We start from the raw sequence: 21,540 nt of genomic DNA, 5'->3' as shown, positions 1-21,540 counted from the left end.
GTTTGTGAGGAGCTAACTCAGAAGTTACAGTCTAACATTCTACATATCTGGGAAGTACAGTCTCGGACAAACTGTTAAAGCCTTTGCTTCCCACCCACCAGAGCCTTCACTGGATGCTCCTCGAGGAAAGGTGAGCAGCAACTCTGCTGAGGCTGGAGTTCCTGAGTGCAACCGGCCAGCTGCCAGCAGCATTTCCAAGAGCTCATAACCCCCACAGCAGGAAAGAGGAAAGGGGGCAGGACTGTGCAAACACAGAGGCTAATGTTTAAAAGACATGGCTAGATAGTATAGAAATGGGCGGCATTTTAAAATAGAGTAAGCTCCCAACAGTGCAAAGTTCACCAAAACATTTTTTATTTCCAGTGTTTAATTGGGTATGCACACAGGCATGACACAGGTTTGAATGTAAGTCCTCATGCAGAATTATATTCTCAGTAAGAAGCCAGTTCCATCCAGGATCCACTATCTACACACCTATGTTACAACATTTATATCAAATCTGGTATCTGAAGAAAAGATACATAGAATATGTTCATTTAAGTTATTACGTATTTTACAGAAAGATTAAAAATTCAAGTCACACAAAACTCAAAAACTGTATTAAAAGCTTGAATATAAAACTCAGTTCCTTCTGGAATGACTAGAGAATGGAAGTTCTGTATGTACCCACCTGTGTTAAAACTGGTAAATGTAATGAAATTTGTTACGGATAAAACGCATTCATTTATTCAATGCAAGTTATCTAATTTCAACAGTATGGCACCCTAAAAATCAAATGTACTTTTGTCATGAGGCACTTTTGTTAGTGAGGAACCAAAAGAACAACTCTTCTGCATGAGCCAGTGAGTTTTCTTCAGTAATTTGGGGAATATACTATGTAGTAAGTTGCAACAAACACCTTGCTTATTTGTATACAACTATCTGATATACTTTTGTGTGTGTGTGTGTGTGTGTGTGTGTGTGTGTGTGTGTGTGTGTGTTCTTCTGGCTGTAGCAATGCACTGTAAAGCTATTTCACAGTGCAAAATGGTGAATCCAGCCCAAACCAAGGCTGCATAATAACAATTCTGGTACGAGAAAAATATTTACAGAGTTATTGGACTGTGTAACAGTATTTTCTTCTTGTTCATAGTAGATAGACCCAGCTTATAGACACGGAGGAGACTCTGTTTTAGTGCCGGGACTCTCAGACAGTTTGTGAGGGTGAGTGTTGGCTGCAGAACTAGCATTTTGGCTCGTGTTCTGGAAGCTTTCTCCGTTTATTTGGTCAGGTGACTGTGGTGGTGTGGAAACAGGGGGTCCGCTGGTTGAAGCCAAGGTGCTAGCAGCACCCCTGGCTTCGGGCTGCTGAGAGAATGGTGCATGGGTGCTGGCGGATGTGCCCAGCACGCTGGGGCTCTCGGCTTGTGAGTGGCAGCCTTCGCCTCGGCTCAGGTCGGAGGTGCTGGTGCGGATGCGCTCCCTGGCCAGCCAGTCTGAGATGGAGAGGTCCTGGGCCGAGCATTTGGGTTTTAGCCGATTCACAGCTGAAAGTTCGGACTCCTTGTCTGCATTCTGCTCATGTGCTTTCCAGAAACTTAGGACGCTGATTTCAGTAGCATCTCTGTGCCCTCCGAGTGTGTGTCTGCGTTTGATGTTTTTCCTTTTTGCTGTCTCGGCAGTAGGTTTTTGATTCCCAACTCCGAACATGTCGTCAGCAGGTGCCCTGGGTCTCAGTTTTAAGCGATCTGCTATCTTTGTTTTCCAAGTGGCCTCCTGCTTTTCGGATTCACTTCTGCTGGGTGTCAAGAGGCTCCCTGTTGACTTGCCCTTCTTCATGACATCAAACACTTTGGCCAGGGCAGGAGCTTCTTTCTCAGTCCTGGAGTCTCCAGGGCTCCCACTATCTGACTTGAAGCGAGCAGACTTCTTCCTGGACAGCGTGTCACATTCGATCAGCCTGTGGGAACTGAACTGCTGCCTACGGCTGTCTAAACTTGGTGTGAGGCTTCCCTCAGTGCAGCTGGCTTCACTGCCTTCTGAGTTCCTGCGGCTCACCCTGGCAACCTCCTGTAGCTTCCCTCGGAACAGCCTGTCTGAAGTCAGGGCGGTGGGGAACACTGGGAACTCGCTCTCACTGTCCGTCTCCACCGGTCGCCCTTCGCTCACCAGTTCGCTCCTCTCGTCGTCGGCCTCGTCCCCCTTGCTCTCTGCTACAGACTGCACCTCGGGGCTCAGGCGGCTGGAGTCCAGGCTGGTCAAGTAGGTAGCTGATGATGTGGTAGAATAATCCGAGGTGATGGTGCCGGTATTGGCCAAAAACTCACTGTGCTTGGTTTCTGGACTGTTTGATTTTTTAGTGGAGGACCTCACCAGTGAAGCCTGGGAAGATGTGCTAAGCAGAGTGCCCGTGTCAGACCCTGTTTCTTCGCTGTGGGGCTTCTGTGTCAGAAGGGATCTGGGGCTCTCCTTGAGCATGGCCAGGCGACAGCTGAGAGTTGGTGACCTGTTGCGTTTGGAGCTGTGCGGTGGGGAGGGTTCTTCAGATGGCGTCTTCTTCTCCTTCGCTGTACCTGTGTCTTTCTTGGCATTACTGTCTTTGGCAATGACAGCCCTCTGCTTTCTGCCCGATGTCTCACTTTCTCTTTTGGACTCTTCTTTAATCTCATTGTGACTCTGTTCCATATTCTCCTTCTTAAAAAACACGCTGTCCAGCTCATCTTCGGAGCTGCTGGGCTGGGCTTTCTCTTTGGGCTTTTTCCTCTTACGACTAGCAGCTGCGAAGATGGAGGACACAAGCAGCTCCCTGCTATACTGATCCTTCCCCGATCCCCAAGAGCCCTAGGAAACAAGCAGAAAAATGAGGCTGTGAACACTGTCCAGGGTCTGGTCAGGGCTGGCTTGTCCCCAGATATTTCTACCAAAGCTCCAGATGCATCTACAACATAGCCTTTATTTTTTATTTATTTTATTTTTGTTTTTTCGAGACAAGGTTTCTCTGTGTAGCTTTTTTTTTTTTTTTTTGGAGACCAGGCTGGCCTCGAACTCACAGAGACCCACCTGCCTCGGCCTCCTGAGTGCTGGGATTAAAGGCGTGTGCCACCAGTGCCCGAACTTAGCCTTTATTTTTTAATACTCCCTTTTGAACTTGTATCCATGTTAGTTTTTTTTATTTAATCACCAATCCCATCTCTTGCCACATCACACAAGATTCATCTCTCTGGCAGGGAAATATTTCATGCTTAGATACTGATGATTCCCAATTCTCATTAATTTCCCCACATCCATAATGCTCAAATATTCCCACTTCCTTTATCTGGTCTACAACTAGAAGAGTTAAGCAGTATGTGTGATGGTGAGCACACCTGTAATCACACTACTCAGGAAGCTGTCAGGAAGAGGACAAGTTCCAAGGCTGCCTCAACTACAAAATGGGATTCTGCCTCAAACACCCAAAAGGGAAAATATGTAAATGGCATTCTGACAGTTTAATATTCAGATATGTTTAGGCTTGCATGGCTTGCATGCAATTTTCTAATTGTGGAAAATATGGTACAGGCACTGTACCTGAGGCACTCATTCAGCTAAGGGGAGTCTGGCTCCCATTAGCTCACCAAGACTGGATCTTCAGGGATTTGCCTTGGGTAAATCAGGTTAGTAAAGGCTTCATTCATCTCGTGTAACAGCAAAGTATAAAATTCAAATGACATAAGGTTATTCAAAAAAAGTTGTAAATCCTTGCCACAAAACACTCCAGTGCACTGTTATTGTAAGAGTCGCTTGCTATGTATCCAAAGTTCTGATGACAACTATTTAATTAGTTTATTCAGAATGTCTGCCTGCTAAGTAAATGGTTAGCAGGCAGGTGAATAAGTCCTTTTTTTTTATAACACAAGCTTCAGTAAAGACAGCCTAGCAGAAGGTATTTGGAGTAATGGATCAGAAAATGTGTCTCTCTTTTAAAAATCTTGAATAAACTAGACTGCTATCCTAAGGTCTTTTGAAAGACTGTTGTTGTATTGAAAAGGACAAATCACAGATCAGTAGGCTTATGCTGTTATACGATACAAAGGATTTCTCAGCTACCCAGTGCATTCCTATGGGTTATTCTGCTTTCCTCCAAGTTCTCCTTAACTTTGGTGGACCACAGCTGAAACTCGGCTGAGTGGGGGGAACTGGTCTCCTGTCTCTAGCCTGCTCTGCATGGCACGAGAAGGGATGAATTCACTTTCAAATATCAATTTTACTGTTTGTAGAAGCACCTTGATTGTATCATCTTTAAAATTCTCTAATTCTGTATGTTGGGGAAAATGACTTTGCTTTTTTACAATTTGGAAACAGTGCAAATTCAAGTATTTGTTACAGGCACGGTACAAAACAATGCGTGATGAACATACAGGAAAAGGGGTGTATGTCTAGTGAGAGGAGGTAGGAATTTCAAGCATGTCTTTCTGATTTTGTCTGTAGTTGGGTACAGTGTTGCACTTTAGGAAGCTGAGGCTGGAAGATTGTGTCCCAGGCTAGCTTAGACTACATTGTGAGACCCTCTTTCAAACAAAATGCTGGCAAAAGAGGTTTAGGATGTGTTCTGGATCCAGAAAGACTAGGAAGACATGGCAACTGAATGTAAGCAATGATTTCTGATTATTCCTGAACAAAGGGTTAAAAGAATACTCAGGTAATTAGGGAAATTAATCAGCTTGTATTAGTACCTTGACTATGATGATTTGGCTGTGATTATGTAGTAGAATGTTCTTGGTCATGAGAGACAGTGGGAGACAGGGACTGCATTATTTAGGGTGGTGTCATCTGTACTATAATTAGCTAGATAAATCTGTGTGGCTGCACATGGTACAAGCACATGTGCACACATACACACCCAGAGTCACACATGAATTTACTACAAAGTGAGTTCCAGGACAGCTAGGCTTGCTACACAGAGAAACACTGTCTCGAAAAACAAACAAACAAACAAAAAAGGCTTGTAAATATGTTTAAACAAACAAAACCCCCAGTGGATGTGCTCACTAGCTTTAACTGTGAACTAGGCAGAGTGTAGACTCACCTGAAAAGAGTCTCATTTGAGGGGTTGCTCATATCAGATTGTGGTATGGGCAAGTGTGTGGGGGAACTGTTGTGACTGCTAACTGAGTTGTGATGGCTTGGATACTGAGCAGCACCATCTCTAGGCAGATGGTCCAGACTCTACAAGAAAGCTAGCTAAAAGCATAAGCCCTTGAGTGAGCCAGCAAGGAGTGTTCTTCTGTGGTTTCTGCTTCATGCTGCTGCCTTGCGTTCTTGCCCTGACTTCCTGTGACCTGAAAGTAGAGGGTGAGATAAACTCTTTCTTCCCCCAAGTTGCTTTAGGTCATGGTATTTGTCACAGCAACAGCAAGGAAACTGTAAGAGTTGGTGAGACGCGACTAGGTTGGTAAAATCACCTGCCAACCTGAGTTCAATCCCTTGGACTCAAAGTGGAGAGCAGCAGTCCAGTACATGTCCTCTGACTGTTACATGTGCACTGTAACATGCACTCATGCTTGAAAACTATTATTCTAGTACCCTTCCATGCATGGACATCTTTTTTAAATAATTCTTTTTTTATTTTCATTTATTATGTATACAGTGTTCTATCTGCATTTTTCCTGCAGGCCAGAACGATGGGGGAAGTCCTGTGTATATGTTTGTCTTATTAGTTGATAAATAAAGCACTGTTGGCCAACAGGGAAGCAAGTTAAGTGGGACTAGGAGAGAAGGAGGATTCTGGGAAATGTAGGAAAGAGAACAATTGCCATGTGATCCCCGGGAAGAGAGGACACATAAGGCTGGCGTCCTTGATAATTCCTTATAAAAATATATAGATTAGTAGTTATGGTTGATAATTAAGACTAAGTTAGTAAATAAGAAATCCTAGTCATTGGCCAGCAGCATTGTAACTAATATAAAACTCTGTATGTTATTTGGGGGCCCTAACGTGGTGACGTAAGTCAGGCGGCTGGCGGAAAGAGCCAGTAGAGGGCACCAGATCTCATTATAGATGGTTGTGAGCCACCATGTGATTGCTGGGAATTGAACTCAGGACCTCTGGAAGAGCAGTCAGTACTCTTAACCTCTGAGCCATCTCTCCAGTCCCATGGACATCTTTTTAAAAATTATTTTTATCCCTCATTTCTCACAGACTCGAAGATCACTCCTTAACTGTGTCTTTTTTTGTTTTTTTTTAATGACCCATTGAGTCCAATTTGTGCTGGAAGACTTTGTGTGTGTGTGTGTTTTGAGACAGAGTCTCACTATAATAGCAATGCCCATGCTAGAATGGGTTATCTTCCTGTGTCAGGTCTGTGCCATCATCATGGCTTAAAGAGATTCTCCCTGCTTTTATGTTAGTAAATTATTGACAATATAATAAACAAGTCATCACTGTCTGCATCATGCTAACCTGTTTCCACATCAGCAATCTTCCAGCTCACAATCATGTATTTTTCAACCTTTTTCTATTCCAAATTAGCTTCTCCACATGCTGGACTTTACTGCTCTCACTCCAGTATGGACTACTATTGTATGTTAATGATAAAAGCCCTCATGCCAAGACACCATGAAGTGTTTTCAAACTGTACAAAACAACTTACCTTAGATTTTGTTGAGTCACTAGTAGCTGAATCTGTGGGAAGTAAATAAAATGTGGTTAGTGGGAGCCAAGCTTCACCACTTTGAACAAACAATGCAAAACTTATGAAGAGGACAGGCACAGAACAAAATGTGAAAGCAAAACTCAAAACAATAGAACACAGTGGATAGTCAGAGCTCACAAAGATGCAAGCTGCACCACAGAAAGCCACCGCCATGAAAGGATGCTGTGAATTGTAGGCAGAACCAGCTCAATGATAGGAATGGCAAAGGAGCCCTGTGCTAAACAAAAACAGAAATACTAGTGTTTATTTTTCTAAATAGTAAATCTAGCAATAACGAAGCTTGAAGACCTTTAAAAATTATGTCCCACATCTTGTATCTGAAACTGATACACAATGCAGGACTTTCCAGACTGCCGGCTGCCCTAGCTACAGATCAAAACACTCACACTGGTGTTATGTGTTGATTTTTGTCAGACTGTCAGATTGGAATTTGTATACGCATATCCCAGATGTGAGTGGATATGATGGAGGCATTAGGGTGACCTTGTTACCAGGTCACTTTTGGTTTTGTTAGATGATGTTCATTTTTGTGCTCGACCCCAGTTTTACATCTGTGCAGTCAGGGATCCTTTTGGTTAGTTTGGTTAAATTGCTACCAGGTTTGTAAGTATCTATTAACAAATGCTATTATGGAAATGGAAAAATGAAGACCATAATTTTGCTGTCTGGCAAAAACTCAGATTATACAATTACAAAGAGGGTAGGAAGGGGCCAGCATGATGAAGAATAAATATCAATTTTAGAATTTTATCTTTGAACTTTTGGGAAAATTATTTTCAAAATTAATGAGCTGGGCCCCGTGCCACGCCCCTTTCAACACATGGCTAAATGCTTTATGACTTTAAGAACCGGTGGACCATACCATGCTATTTCTCCTCAGGGTCCGCTTCAGAAATAACAAGAGACAGCAGAGAAACTTTTAAGAGAGTAGTAGTGATCTGTTTACAATATTCTTAAGAGAGACTTTCTACCACAGATCAACTATGTTTGCATTTACAAGAACCGGGGATTTCTGCAGACAAGGCAGCTACAGTGTGGACAGCAGTCCTCCTTCTTCCTACAGTTCCAGCTGTCCATCAGGGACATCACAGAATCCACTAGTGACATCACCGTGTGATAGACTCCTCCCACTTCGCCTGTGTAACACCAGTGTAGATTTGCCTGTGTTAGTAAGTGCTGGAAAAAAACCCTTTAGAGCCAAAACAAGAACTAGAGACAAAGGGAGAACATTTTGTGAAACAGCATGCCAGATTAGCGCAACAGTCGGCAGGAGACTTTTTCATCAACAGCCTACCAAATACTAATACTTAACCGAGCGTTAGGGTGGCAGTAGGAGAAAGAAGAAAATCAAGGTCAAGGAGAGTGACTTTGACTGCAACGTCTCTAGTGACAGATGACACACTGCATTGAGAGAAGCAGCTTAGGATGTATAGCTGCTGCTCTCACAGAACTGGCCCCAAACAAGAACTACGCATTCAGTCTAACCATACTTTCTGCCATCACAGCAACCACATATTCAGTAGCATGTATCTGTTTTACCTTGTGATGACTATTACATGGAAACTGTGAATAATAATAATAAAAAAAAAACAGAACAAAACAGTGGTTTGCATGCTCATTGCTCTCATCTTTCCATTCTGACAAACATCACAACTCCATGCACTGTCAATGGCATTATAATCACTGGAAGGTAAGTGAGGTCAATCAGAAAAGGCAGATTGCAGCTTTTATTAGTAGAAAGGAAAAAGAGGAAGGAAAAGAAAAGAACTTATAGTGGATTGTTACTCATGGCTGATTCGCTGTTTCATGTTATAGGAATGTCAAATAACCTAGAGGTCAGCACTGCCCATACAAGAGTTACCTGATACATCTCCAGGGAGCACGCCTGTCCTTCCAATGTTGGTGAGTAAATGATCTATGTTTGGTACTGGCTGGGAGTCTACTGTGTTCTCCTCCTGCACTGTTGTCTATGGTTAACAAACAAAGAGCTCTTCATCATTTCTTCAAAGACAACTTTCAAACAACATCTAGTAAAAGACATTATTATATGGCGCACGAGCTTAATGCTGCATTGGTTAGACATCACTAGTGGTAAAGCACCATAGTTATATTCTTATCAGATCAGCAACCGAGGCACTAGAGACCTGCTTCCGGGTGCAAAGCTGACAACAGCACACAAAGCGGAAGATCAAGACTGCCGTGGCATCAAGGAGCCTGTGTCCCACATGAAAACAGCTGAGCACGCGCGCTGACAATACTTACAAGAGGTTCTTCAGCACCCTCTTCTGTGAAAAACCAGTCATGCTAAAATTTAAAATAAAAAGGTGAGAATAATTAAATAACCCTCTACACATATTTCTATCTTGGGGAAACAGCACAGAAATAAGGGAAATGTCATAGGGGAAGAAAGGTAGAAGCAGGTTTGTCCTACCAGTTCTCAGCTGTGATGAAAGAGAACTTTCAGGAGGAGATGCCATGTGAACTTACATGCTGGATGAGAGTCTCTACGATTTTGTACTGGTCAGGCATATGTGTGACCATGTGGGTCATGTTGTCTTCTGATGTTCTCACTAGAGTTGGACCAAAAACGATGGCTAGGTTTCTTGGTTCCATCTGAGGAAAAGGAAGAAAGTGAAAAATTAGATTAAACCTCCACTTCAGGTCTGGCATTTTGTTGCTGAAATTTATTACTGGAAAGTTCTTTTTGATGAAGAAAATACAAAGAATGGATGAAGAAAAGTAAATGCTTCCTAGTTAAGGTTTTCATGAGCAAATTTTCAAATGCTAATTGGTATTTGTGTTTTTCCAAGAAGTCTTTGATTAGTTTTAAACCAAATCAACTGTTTTTAGTTAGCAAAGATGGATTGGATGGGGGAAAAGTCAAATTAAAAAATAAGGAACTCTGTCTCCTGGCAATTGGAAGGAAGAGACAAAGGACCAATCTTAGAACTTACCAGGTATGAAAAAATTCATGATTCCGGATGCCACATTACTAGATTATTTGGGAGGCACTGACATGTTCATTAATTTACCAGACAAGGAGCCTATAACTTATTTCTTCTACTAAAGCAAATGTCACTCATCTTTTAAGCAGTGTCATGAGCTATCATACCATATGGAAGAAAAATAAACTCTTATTAAATTTAGAATTTTCCTAGAATGTTGACTTACTAGAATATAAATAAATATATATTCTAGTAAGTCAACATTCTAGGAAAATCCGGGCACTGGCTATGTCTCCTTCTGGAATGTTCAGTTATTTTATTCTAATCCCTGTGCTGGTAAGAGTGGCCCAAAGTCCAAAAATCCACCCCCAAAAAATGCTTCACAGGCATTTAGTAGATTCCTGTCTATGGCTTCATTTAAGTCTTTAGACTAATGACATACTTTTAATATTTATGTACAGAAACATGTTTGTCCTATGTGAGTAGCTTTTAGCTAGTTCTTATATATAAGATGACACTTAGCCTAGAGTTGTTTTTTTGGTTCCTTAAGTTCCAAAAATTGAGGTTAAAAAATGTTAAGGAACCAGGTGTTGGTGGTACATGCCTTTAATCCCAGCACTCGGGAGGCAGAGGCAGGCGGATCTCTGTGAGTTCGAGGCCAGCCTGGTCTCCAGAGCGAGTGCCAGGATAGGCTCCAAAGCTACACAGAGAAACCCTGTCTCGAAAAAACAAAAAACAAACAAACAAACAAACAAAAAAGTTAAGGAAATACAGTACCATATAGTCTTTAAGATTCAGTATTAATCCATTAAAAACTCCAAGAAGCCAAGTGTGGTGCCTATGCCTATGGCTCCAGTGTTGGCAGGAGGAGGCAAGAGGATAGATGTTTAAGTATATGTAGGCTCCATAGCCAGCCTGAGCTACCTGAGATCCCTTCCCAAAAAAATTTCTAAATGAGCAAGATTTTAAGACACAATTGACTTCTAAAAGAAAAAAAAAAAATCTGAGCCAGGTATTGTGGCTCACACTTTTAATTCCAGTACCTGGGAGGCAGAGATGAGATTTCTGAGTTTGAGGCTAGCCTGGTCTACATAGCAAATTCCAGGACAGCTACACTACATAAAGACCTGTATCAAAATGAACAGAACAACTGATCAAGAAAGCCTGAACATGAACTGAATATCTGATAATAGTTAGGACAGTATTTGTGGGTATGTGGTGTTCATAGGAAGAAAGTCATCCTATCTGTTTAATAGGAAACTAAAGAAATCATTACTTTTCAGTGTTTCATCTGGTACCCGTTGGCTGGTTTACCATGCATGTGTGTCACCTATTTAAGGTAGTGACATATAAAATGAAGCATTTCTAAATGAAGTGCCCCTTTGGGTCTTCAGAAGGACCCAGCCAGTGCAGTCTGACACACTCTTAGGCTTCCTACGAGTACTCAGAAAAGAATGGTGAAGGCCAACGCTCAGATGAAAGAGTGGATTTCAAAAGGCTGTACCTTATTTTTTTCTGAATTTTCTGCCACTGTCTTCAGATGAGCCGAAAGAAACTTAAGTGTTTCGTAATGATGTTCAGGCAGATCGTGAATCTGGAACATATTATTTTCAGAATGGATTTAAATGCTGTATTTGAATTGCACCTCCCCAAATGAAAAGGAATACCTACTAGTCTTTTTAATGTTCTCAGCCGATCTACGGGGTCTTCCTTACGATTGGCCTCAATGAAGTCAGCATATTTATCTGGCAGCAGTAGGAACAAGACAACAGGGCTTAATTTTAAACCAAGATTTACAATGTGTAATTTTTTTTATCTATCTTTGAAATATAAATCTCTGAAATTTACATGCTAGAGATGGTTCTTAATGGTCTCAAACCTTTCCAAAAAACAGCAAGATCTCTCAATGGGACTTCTTTGCAGCTACTGTCTGGCATTCACTAAGCCTGTCCATTACACCCACCTCACAACAGTATCTAGCACAGAGTCGATTAACTACATCTTATGTCCAAAGAATTTTGACTGAAAAAATAATAACATTTTTAGCTTGATGACAAACATAGGTCAACAAAGATCTTACTTTCATTTTACTAAAGTGTATTGACTTTTTGCAAATGACTTTTCACCAATATTTATGAAGACTACAAATGAAAAAACCCAGTTTTCAATTGTGGTTTTCATTAAATTTAGACCTAAGATACATGCCAGTTCCATTATCCCTCATATTTTCCTGGTTTGATTTATTATGCCCTGGTTCCCAGCACAGACTGTGAGCCTCTTTCTCTGGCATGGTCTGTGGGAGCTAACTCACCATTTGTGAAGAGAGGCTCAGGAAGCTTTCTGAAGAAGGATTTTAGTAAACTGCTTATCACATTCAGATCTCGCCATTTCTAGATATGCAGAAGAGAAACAGTATTTTTGTGGACAATATATTGAAAGAAAAAAATGGATCAGTTATTCAAACAGAAATGAACGTACGTCATCTTGTATATCAATGTCAGCCATCCCCTTGTTGAGTTCTTCCTGCATGCTTGAAATGGCCGCATTGTTCCCAGGAACTCTGTAAATACCTGTATATTCAAGACCCCTTTCTTCAACTAACTTGCAACATATGTCAACGATTAATGGAATATACTGCAAAACAAGAAACCAGCATTTTATTTAACACAGTACAGAAGTTTGAAAATGAATTCCTACTGGCCATTTCTGATTAATGTATTAACTCTGAACTAGAGTAGTGATTTAGATAGAAAGCTTAAAGATAAAAATTACTCAACCCACAGTCATACTAAGGGAGGAAAGCGCTTACAAAATGAGCAGGCAGCCCCTTTATCTAAAGGCCTATGAACCCAGGCCCTGCTATGATAGCCACTGACTAATCCGTATTGTTGGGGTCTCCTACCCGGTTGGTGTGGGCAGGCGGGCAGTCATCCAGCCTAACTCCAAAGGTCCCTGTGGCAGCTGGCTTCTTCTCAAATGTCTTCCTCACAATACTTGGAATGCCTCTTCTCCAAGTGCCTTTGTCTTTGGGTGGACTGGTATCATCTTTTGATTGTTATTGAAAATAAAATGTCATTATAAAAATGGAAAAAGACTGTTTAAATCACTTTACAAGCCTAATTCATCAATTCGTACATTAACTGCAGTCCTCTAGAACAGCCTACACTTAGCACATTATTCTCTTTCCCTTCTGTCATGCCTCTCTGACCTGTCCACATAACCTGTCAGATACAGTTAGACTTTTTCACCCTTTCAGAAAGAAGCAGAACCAGAGTCCTCAGTTTTGTTTTATAGTAATACATTTGGCCATTCACATCTGTAAAGATATGACTGTGTGCTCTCTTTCCTTTCCATGGATTAGAGAGACGGATGGCTTGAGCCTCACCTTGAAGGAAAAGGCCCAATGAGTTTGGACCATATTTACCATGAGCTTTGAGCTAGCTGACCTTGGGTCTGCTGGTAAAAATAGCATTGTGAAGCAGGAACACATACTCACGATCCAGCTTAAGCCTTGTTACAGTCAGTTACCTTTACTGAGAAGCTTCCTCTCTGACTCCTCCTTTGGAGAATGTGGGCTTTGAGTCTTTGGCTCTGATTTGGCACCGAGCAAAGTTTGCCTGATGCTAAGACTCTGGCGAGGTGTTTTTGGCAACTGTTCTGTTTTGCTGCTGGGAGAAATGAACAATTCTTAACAACTGCATATTTGACATCTAAATTAACCATAGGTATGGTGAGATCCTCACCTCATCAGACTGTTATATTCTTTGATTCTTCGACTAATTAGATCTCTGTTGGTAACTCCAGTGTCCTACAGAATAAGCAGAAGGTGACATTATAAAGTATGTTATTAGACTATTAGAGGCAGAGGGTGATCCCTGGGTTTGAGGCTAGCTATTATATCACTTTGTTTATTAATACAAATGCTATGAACTTATTCCCAATGGAGCTGTCATCCATGTGACAGATGGTCCAAGTGCCTCATGGCTCCTGAAAGTAAGTTTGCTGTATATTTTCTGTACATATGCAACACTTAGGGTAGTTTTTAAGTAACAATGACTCAGTATGTACTGAATTAATATGCTATGTAAAATGCATGACTGGGGAAGCACAAAACCGGTTTCTTCTCTAACACCAGAGCAAATCATCGGCATTCAATAATAATAAACACCATTTAGTAAAAGATGGAAAAATACACCAGCATTTATTAATGATTAACTTGTAGGAATAGTGAATTAGGAGTCAGATGGCATCAAGAGACACAGATCTTCTGCTTTGTCCTTTGTTTGTCCCAAGGTGAACCCAGAACTGAGTAAGCAGGGATAACTATTTGTAGCAACTGCAATTACACACTGGCATGTGTCTGCAAACATTTTTTAAAATGTCTTATTTTGAGTGTAATGAAATATATACATCCACACAGGCAGGAATGAAGATACTTGAAGAGACACTGCTCTTTTTGGCTATCAGATTATTGAAACAATGGTTCTTAAAAAGTTGGAATTTTCCCAGTAATCTCATGCTAAAAGAAGTAAAGACTAACATCATGCTTCGTGTCAGTAAGAGGGGCCTTGTCTCCCAAAGAGATTTTACTCAGTTTTGTAACTTGTCAAACCTGAGCCATAATGATGATGGTCAGGACCACACCCTGATCAGGATTGCTTAGCTACTCACGCCCTTCTGTACTCTATTTAAACATAACTCTCATGCAGGATTCCCAAGGATGGAGTGGAGGCCACTGGGCCTCTTTGTCTCTTCTTCCCAATGTACCCACTTTTCATTATTACTTTGCCTGGGCTTAGGAAGACAAACTGCATGTTTTCTTTCCTATGAAGGCTCTAGATTTTAATTTTTCATATGTGTGCATGTATGAGTGTGAATATGATCATGGAATTAGGGGAATGGAGGCTACTTGCAGAAAGAAGGGGACTAGGAAGATAGGAGGTGAAGGAGATGGATCAACAAAGACAGAGTTCATAAGCAAATGCAGTAGTGGACTCACACCTTTTAATCCCAGTGCTCGGGAAGCAGAGGCAGACAGACCGCTTGAGTTTCAGGCTAGCCTGATCTACAGAGAGTTCCAGGAAGGCCAGGGCTACACAGAGAAACCCTGGCTGGAAAAAAAAAAAAAAAAAAAAGAGGAAGAAAGAAAAAGAAAATGCCATAATGTATCCAATTACTTCACATACTTATTAAAAAACTGAAAAAATAGCCAGGTGGTGATGGCACACACCTTTAATCCCAGCACCCAGGAGGCAGAGGCAAGGAGGACCTCTGTCCTGGTCTACACAGCTAGTTTCAGAAAGGCAAGGTCTACACAGAGAAACCTTGTCTCAAAAAAAATCAAAAACAAAAACCCCAAAATAACTAACAGCTGAAATCTCCCTATACACAATTCAGTTGACACTCTGCAGTGAGCAGCTACAGAGCAAAGGCCAGGCAAGGCAGGAGACACAGTGGCACAGGAGGTTGTCCTCCGGGTACAAGCCTTTCAGTGTCAACTGGATGATGAAAATGAATGGAGGAAAATCTTACATGAGGCTGTACAGTTGATGCTGGTGTTCACGAGTACTGTGAGCAATACGCACAAAAAAGCATGAAGACTGTGCAAGAAAAACTGTGCTAATGATATGGTGTGTGTGTTTGTGTATAGGGAGGGAGTAAACGTTTGACCTTCACTGTATTGAAAAATACCCTGACTATTAAAATTCTTACTGCAAAAGCAACTACTTGACGATGTAAGCCAGAAACTCTCAAACATACAAAGCATTATTCCTTATTAAAAAAAAAAAAAACAAAAAACCCTCTGGCTTATACCATGATTGTTATAACACATGCTTCCTTAGAAACCCATGAGCATACCAAAATATATATTTTTACCTATACAATTGTATAAAAAAAAAAATCGTATCTTTACCTTTACATAGCAACTTGTTTTTGTAAGTGTTTTTACTGTAGCCTATCCCACAACAATACTAACTTCAATATCCCAGACAGGCTTGTAGTAATTTGGTCAAAAAGATTCCTGCAGGTTCTATGCCATATGTAAGAAGCTGAAGCAACCACAGACATTGGCATCCATGGAGGGTGTCCTGACCCTCACAGATATCAGGGACAACACTCATGATCAGAAGGTAACATGGGGCTCCTGTCTGTGGTTTGTTGTGTCTGAAAAGATATGAAGAATGTGAATATCCTATTTTTCTTATTTAGTAATAGTACTTTTTCAATAAGTAAAAATAATGCAGGTATACTTGAGTTTTCCTTTTTAATGACTGAAAATAGTGTATCGTGTTTTTTTTATATATAAAAAATAATCTATCCGACGCTTTTAATAAGTGTCAAGTTTTACCTCCATCCTTTGAAAAACATACCTCTTCGTTAAGGTTGCTACTTTCCTGGATAGTCTTGATCCATGATAGCATGTCGTCTCTGTCTTCAGCTTGAAACAGGCATTCACAGTCGGATGTGGTAAGCCGAAACACATTCCTCCTCTTGGTCTCACTGTACGAGATATCTATCAGGCAGGCATTGACACTGATGGGCTGTTCTTCCTCTGATGGCGTTGTCTGCTCTCTTCTGTCTTTGTACAGGTAAAGTGAATGGCCCCGAAGTACAACATACATCTGTTTCCATGGCCTAATGCTGCCACCAACACGCTAGAAAACAGTAAGTGATCCATGTCTGTGAATATGCAATACGAGGCTAGAACTCTGTGACAGAATCAGGACTAAGTACCGCCTTTCAGATGCATACTTATGTGCCTGGAATGGCAGATGCCTCCTTTACTTGAATACACATGAAGAGAGGAAAGATTAAAAAAAAAATTTCAGGTTGGTTCAGTTGGAAAAGGAGCCTGTTGCCAAGCCTGTTGAGTTCTTTCCAAGAGACCCACATAGTACAAGAGACCTGACTCCCACATGCTGTCTTCTGACCTCAACATGCTTGCCTTGGCATAAGGACAATCACACAATACATACTCACACTGATAAATTTAAGTGCAACTGAGCATGGTGACTCATGTCCCAGTACACAGGAGGCAAAGGCTCTGATGTGAGGGCAGCAGAGTCTACTTAGCAAGTCCCAAGCTACACAGTGAGATCCCACCTAAATAAATGAAAATTTAAAATGTAGTACTTTTTCAAAACACTAGAGTTGGCCCAGGTGGTATGGGTGCAGGTTAGCAAGCCCAAGGGCAGGAGAACTAGGCCCGTCCCTGGCTGCCTGCTGTACTGGGTGAGCTAGCCAAGGCAGTGCTGGAGAGCTCTTGGCGGGGGAGGGGGGTAATAATGAGGGAAAGCTGGCAGGCTGATCAACCCAGCTACCTCCCAGGCCCAGAACCAGGGCTCACCCCAATATCTGTGAACCGCTATAGCACGTGAAGGGGCCAGACCTGCAGATTCAAAGCTGCAGGATCTATAGTGTAGCAGAAACGAGAGGCCTTGAACCAGACTAATGACTCTGAGGGAACACTCGCAAGGAAAGCTATGGACTACAGGGTAAATAAACCGTATGAATCACTGTCACACTACAGCTTCCATGCTGAGATTTTTCTTTTTCTTTCCTTTTACATTTTATTGGAGGGGGTTGCAAGGGTAGAGGGTGGATATGAAGGTACAGGGAGATAAATAGGATTGGGATGTATAACATGATATCCACAAAGAATCAATAAAAGTTTTTAAATAGTAATTTTTTAAAATGTCACATATATATCAATTAGGAAATGTATCTGCACCAACTTCAGATGGGAAGACAAAAAACGAACAACTAAACCCAATAAAATACATGCTACAGAAATGCATTAAACCTGGCCAATCATGGGGACACAAAAATGGTAAAGAAATTTTCATAATTAAAAGAAATCCATTAATATTCTTTTTCCCTTCTGGTGCTGGGGAGTGAATCCAAAGTATTGTCCAAGTGCTCTACATTTGAGCTGTATTTCTGGCCAGAAAAAAACCAAAAACAAAGGGAAAACAAAAAACCATAATACAAGTAAAAATCAAGGATTAGAACAGGGACATGATAAACACCCCAGATGGGAGTGTTCCTGAAACACATACTGACAGGAAATGACATCACCAAAGTCATCAGCTTTGCATGGTAAAGCAGGAGCTTCCATATCCAAGTATGTTTGCAAATTTAAATAATACTTATGCAGAGATTTTATTGTGTTGGATTCTACTTACTGAAGCACATGTTCATACTATTATATTTGTTTATGTAATTCAGGGGTTATTAAAAGAAGTGAAACAAAAAAAGGAAATTGAAAAGAATTAGGCTAAATATTATTAGATGACTAATAAGGAGAATTGTAATTGTTATTCAGTGACTTAAATGCCTCTCTGATAACAAATTCTGGTAAATCAGAGAAGTGGGTTTCTCCTTAGACCCCGATTTCCTGTTCACACTGGCACTCTGTGAGGTAGTATACTCCACAGGTAAATTGGTGTTCAAAGATGAGAAGCAAAAAACTACCCCACTGACCACATTTTCCTTTCTTAGGAATGCCTGGGTGCCATACAACTTTCACATGTGTATGAGCTTTTCTTATCAAGACTATTTCTGACATCACATGAGCTAAGAAAGTGCACTACCTTGCCCTTGTCAGTGATAAGTGGTCGGAACTGGAGCCACCCTTCTTTGGCAGCGTCACTGAAGACCTCAGAGGAAGAGTCCTTTCTGGATCCAGAGTCCTCTGATGATTTTTGGCCATCCGTAATCTACAGAAAGGGCCAAGGACAGTAAATTTAAACAGTTACACATGGAAACTTCGTTGGCAAAACATCATATTTAATGTTCTAAGTAAAAAGCTATGGAAAGTCCTAGGGTTAGAAGTCACACTAGAAACACTTATAGCCAGACTCCTCCCCTGCTCCCCCTCCTTTTAAAAAGTGAATAGGCTTCCATTGTTTTTGAAAACACACACACACACACACACACACACACACACACACACGCAGGGATGGGATGTCAAACAAGAAGCCAGATGTAGTGAGTGGTACACCTCTGTGACCTCAGCACTCAAGAGGCTGCAATAGGATCTCAAGCTGTACAAATAATGAATCTACATCTAGTCTATGGAGTTTAGGACCAGCCTGGGGTACAAAGTGAGTTCAAAGCTGGCCTATTCTACGCAATGAGATCCTGCTTTACAACAAAATGAAACAAAAAATCGGAGACAGACTTGAGGAAATCAGCCATTCATGAGTTGTGCTTCTGGAGAATGAGCTCTGTGAGATTGGATATTGAAGGACTAAGCTGTTGGCATCACAGCTATGCCTCTTCACAGTGAAGGACACAGCCATAAAAGGTCAGAGAGAGGCAAAGTTCAGGAGGAATGCATGGCTGATGAACACATATTCATCGTTTTAATAATTTACAGTCCATGGAAGAGCAACAGCTAAGGAAAGGTTATTCTGGTCTTCTGTCTGTGGTAGAAGGGGAAAGGAAAGCCTGAAAGTGATGAATAAGGCCACCTGTTACCTGGAGAATGGTTTCTAAAGGGACAAGCATGAAGAGACGAGTGACCGGAGAGAAAGGGACTGATGCAATAAGGGAAGACAAGAAGGAGCAATGAAGCACTCAGCCAATGGCTTACAGACAGAGTAGACTGGTCTGACTTCTGAGCATGAAACAGAAGAAACAGGGAAAAGCTCTAGAGTTGAGCAAATGGGAGAACAGAAGTGAACTTAATGAGCTGGAGAGAAGGGAAAACCCACCTAAGTGTAGTCAAGAGCTATGTGAACCTAGAGCTGCTTACTGAACATGTGGATGAAGATGGCAGGGTAGATAGCAGGTTACAACGGCTGCTGTTCTGGGGGGAAGCTGAGGCTACAACAGACTCTGTGAGGCCTCTAAATTAATCAATGAGGGAATCAGTGTACAGAAACAGAGGTTGAAACTATCCTTAGGCTTTCCAGATTTTTGTTTTGTTTTTGTTTTTTTGAGGCAGGGTCTCTCTGTGACTTTGGAGACTGTCCTGGAACTAGCCCTTGTAGACCAGGCTGATCTCGAACTCAGAGATCCCCCCGAGTGAGGCATTCCAGATTTTTAATTGTGCAGAAGACTCAGATGTACTCTTAGAAGTCCAGGGAAGAGATGATGAAGTGAAAGCAGCAAATGGAGATACTTCACTGTGTAACTATTCCTGAAAAGTTGCACTAAGTTACAAACCCAGGTAACTATCATCTGTGAAGCTGAGTGTCCTCACTGGCAACCTTGGCCCACTTATCATTCTCATGTATGTGAACTAAGGAGAAGAGACCATGTACATGTTTTTCAAGAAGATTTAGTATAAAGTACCAAACAGGAGCAGTAGAGAGAGGCACAGACTGCAGAAGTTTTCTGTTTAACAACAATAGTAGGTGATGACTACTAGGCATGACAGTGAACCTGCATGGGAAGATGGCCTCTACGGAAGAGGACGGGCTAGAGAAAGCGAGTGTGGATTGATGGGCACCACAGAAGTCTGGGTGCCTTCTGGCTTTCACCAGGGCCATGTTCTAAGCAGAAAGACTTTAAGGTAAGAGCAAGAAAGGAACTATGCAGCCGCAACCATTTCCAGGGGTGGTAAATAAGAACACCCCTGTCTAGTCATTCCTGATTTTTCAGTGAAGTCTGGGGAAGGGTAAAGGAGACAGTACAGATGTGGCTACAAGCAGCAGGTAGAGTATGAGGAGAGAAAATAAAACACAGAAGGACTGCTGGACAGTTTGATTTGGGCCTTGAGTTGTTAATGAGAAAACTCAGCTCAATGTATATACGGCATTGCATACCTGATGAATATGTTTAGAAATGAAAAACATTTATTCATATACCTTTCAAATGCAGTGGATGTGGATTAAAAATTTACACATTTAAATTTAAATACAAAATACATATTTTCTTTGATGGGCTAAAAGAAACTAAGGTAAGTAAAACATTTATCATGTACTTGGTATACAGTAATATCAAATACTAACCTTGATTCCCTTCAGGCTAGACACGTGCTTAAAGGATCTGTTGGGAAAGTAAATAAATATGTGTAATAAATATAAAACTCTTGGTGTAATAATTAACTATTGCAACTAAATTTCCATTAATGAGTTGACATTTCATCCCCACCATGTGATCACTATATTCATTGTTCAATGCGTGAACAGCTAAGTTATAAATATGTACATTTTCACTTCACTGACAGCAGCTTTCTTAGCTTTATTTTGCCAGGTCAGCTGTTTCTGCCTTTTTTGCTTCACGTGTGCAACTTTTTAATATCGAAGGAAAAGCTGCTCGAGCTAACCACTGGCCTGTTGACCTACAGCTAGCAGCCAACTACAGCTCATCTTCCCTACGCAGCTAGTGAAAACCCTGGGCCTTGAATGTAGCATCCAAGGAGCTGTAAGGTGATGCCAGTCACACCCTGTGCCCGCCACCTGTAGGTGGCAGGTGGTCTTGATTCGCACAGATAAGCACTGGGGGAACCTGTAATGTTAAGCTCACAGGGTTGGTCCTTCAAAGGAAAGAATGCAAAGCCTGATTGCTGCCCAGAAGGAGGAAACAGACATGCATTGTAGCCTACTGACCTTTACATACTCTGTGCAGTATGAGACTTGCTGGCACTGGACCCTCCCTCCTCCTCTAGACCGTTGTAAACTTGTTTTCCTCAGTCAATCTATAGGACCTATTTTTATGGATGGTATCCTACTGTACTTTAACAAATAGTTTCAATGTAGTCATGTCTGACCTTTATGGAGCTAATGTTTATCAAAGAGATTTATGAACGCTTTGTTGTGCACCCAGGATTGAGTTAATTATCACCAGAAAAGTTTTCACTAAATTGTGCTGTGCTTAAACATGCCTAAAATAAACCACTAGGAGTCAGACTCAAAGTCTGAACCAACACTGGCTACTGAGTCATACTGAACCAGATTTCTTACCTATGGATC

General features: G+C 41.4%; 1 protein-coding gene across 7 annotated transcripts in view; it reads right to left on the bottom strand.

Annotated features, from left to right (window-relative positions):
* Window positions 1-332: 332 nt before the first annotated feature.
* Arhgap21 (Rho GTPase activating protein 21) overlaps window positions 333-21,540 on the bottom strand; it is a 126,552-nt gene continuing 105,344 nt past the window's right edge. For 5 of the 7 annotated variants that reach the window (XM_027405333.2, XM_027405332.2, XM_027405331.2 and 2 more), the window contains 15 exons: window positions 20,578-20,614; window positions 18,211-18,336; window positions 15,988-16,272; window positions 13,360-13,424; window positions 13,145-13,284; window positions 12,519-12,661; window positions 12,095-12,250; window positions 11,928-12,006; window positions 11,288-11,361; window positions 11,121-11,210; window positions 9,159-9,284; window positions 8,934-8,975; window positions 8,533-8,638; window positions 6,609-6,640; window positions 333-2,820 (listed from right to left, as the gene is read on the bottom strand). In XM_027405333.2, coding sequence (XP_027261134.1) covers window positions 1,147-2,820; window positions 6,609-6,640; window positions 8,533-8,638; window positions 8,934-8,975; window positions 9,159-9,284; window positions 11,121-11,210; window positions 11,288-11,361; window positions 11,928-12,006; window positions 12,095-12,250; window positions 12,519-12,661; window positions 13,145-13,284; window positions 13,360-13,424; window positions 15,988-16,272; window positions 18,211-18,336; window positions 20,578-20,614 — 3,175 coding nt within the window. In that variant the 3' untranslated portion in view covers window positions 333-1,146. The remainder of the gene's footprint in view (window positions 2,821-6,608; window positions 6,641-8,532; window positions 8,639-8,933; window positions 8,976-9,158; window positions 9,285-11,120; window positions 11,211-11,287; window positions 11,362-11,927; window positions 12,007-12,094; window positions 12,251-12,518; window positions 12,662-13,144; window positions 13,285-13,359; window positions 13,425-15,987; window positions 16,273-18,210; window positions 18,337-20,577; window positions 20,615-21,540) is intronic. The other 2 variants (XM_027405335.2, XM_027405337.2) reach the window with 1 other exon arrangement.

This window comes from Cricetulus griseus, chromosome 3 (assembly GCF_003668045.3).
Source record: "Cricetulus griseus strain 17A/GY chromosome 3, alternate assembly CriGri-PICRH-1.0, whole genome shotgun sequence".
Taxonomy (NCBI): domain Eukaryota; kingdom Metazoa; phylum Chordata; class Mammalia; order Rodentia; family Cricetidae; genus Cricetulus; species Cricetulus griseus.
The sequence above is the reverse complement of the archived record's forward strand: the minus strand, read 5'-3'. Positions and strand labels throughout refer to the sequence as shown.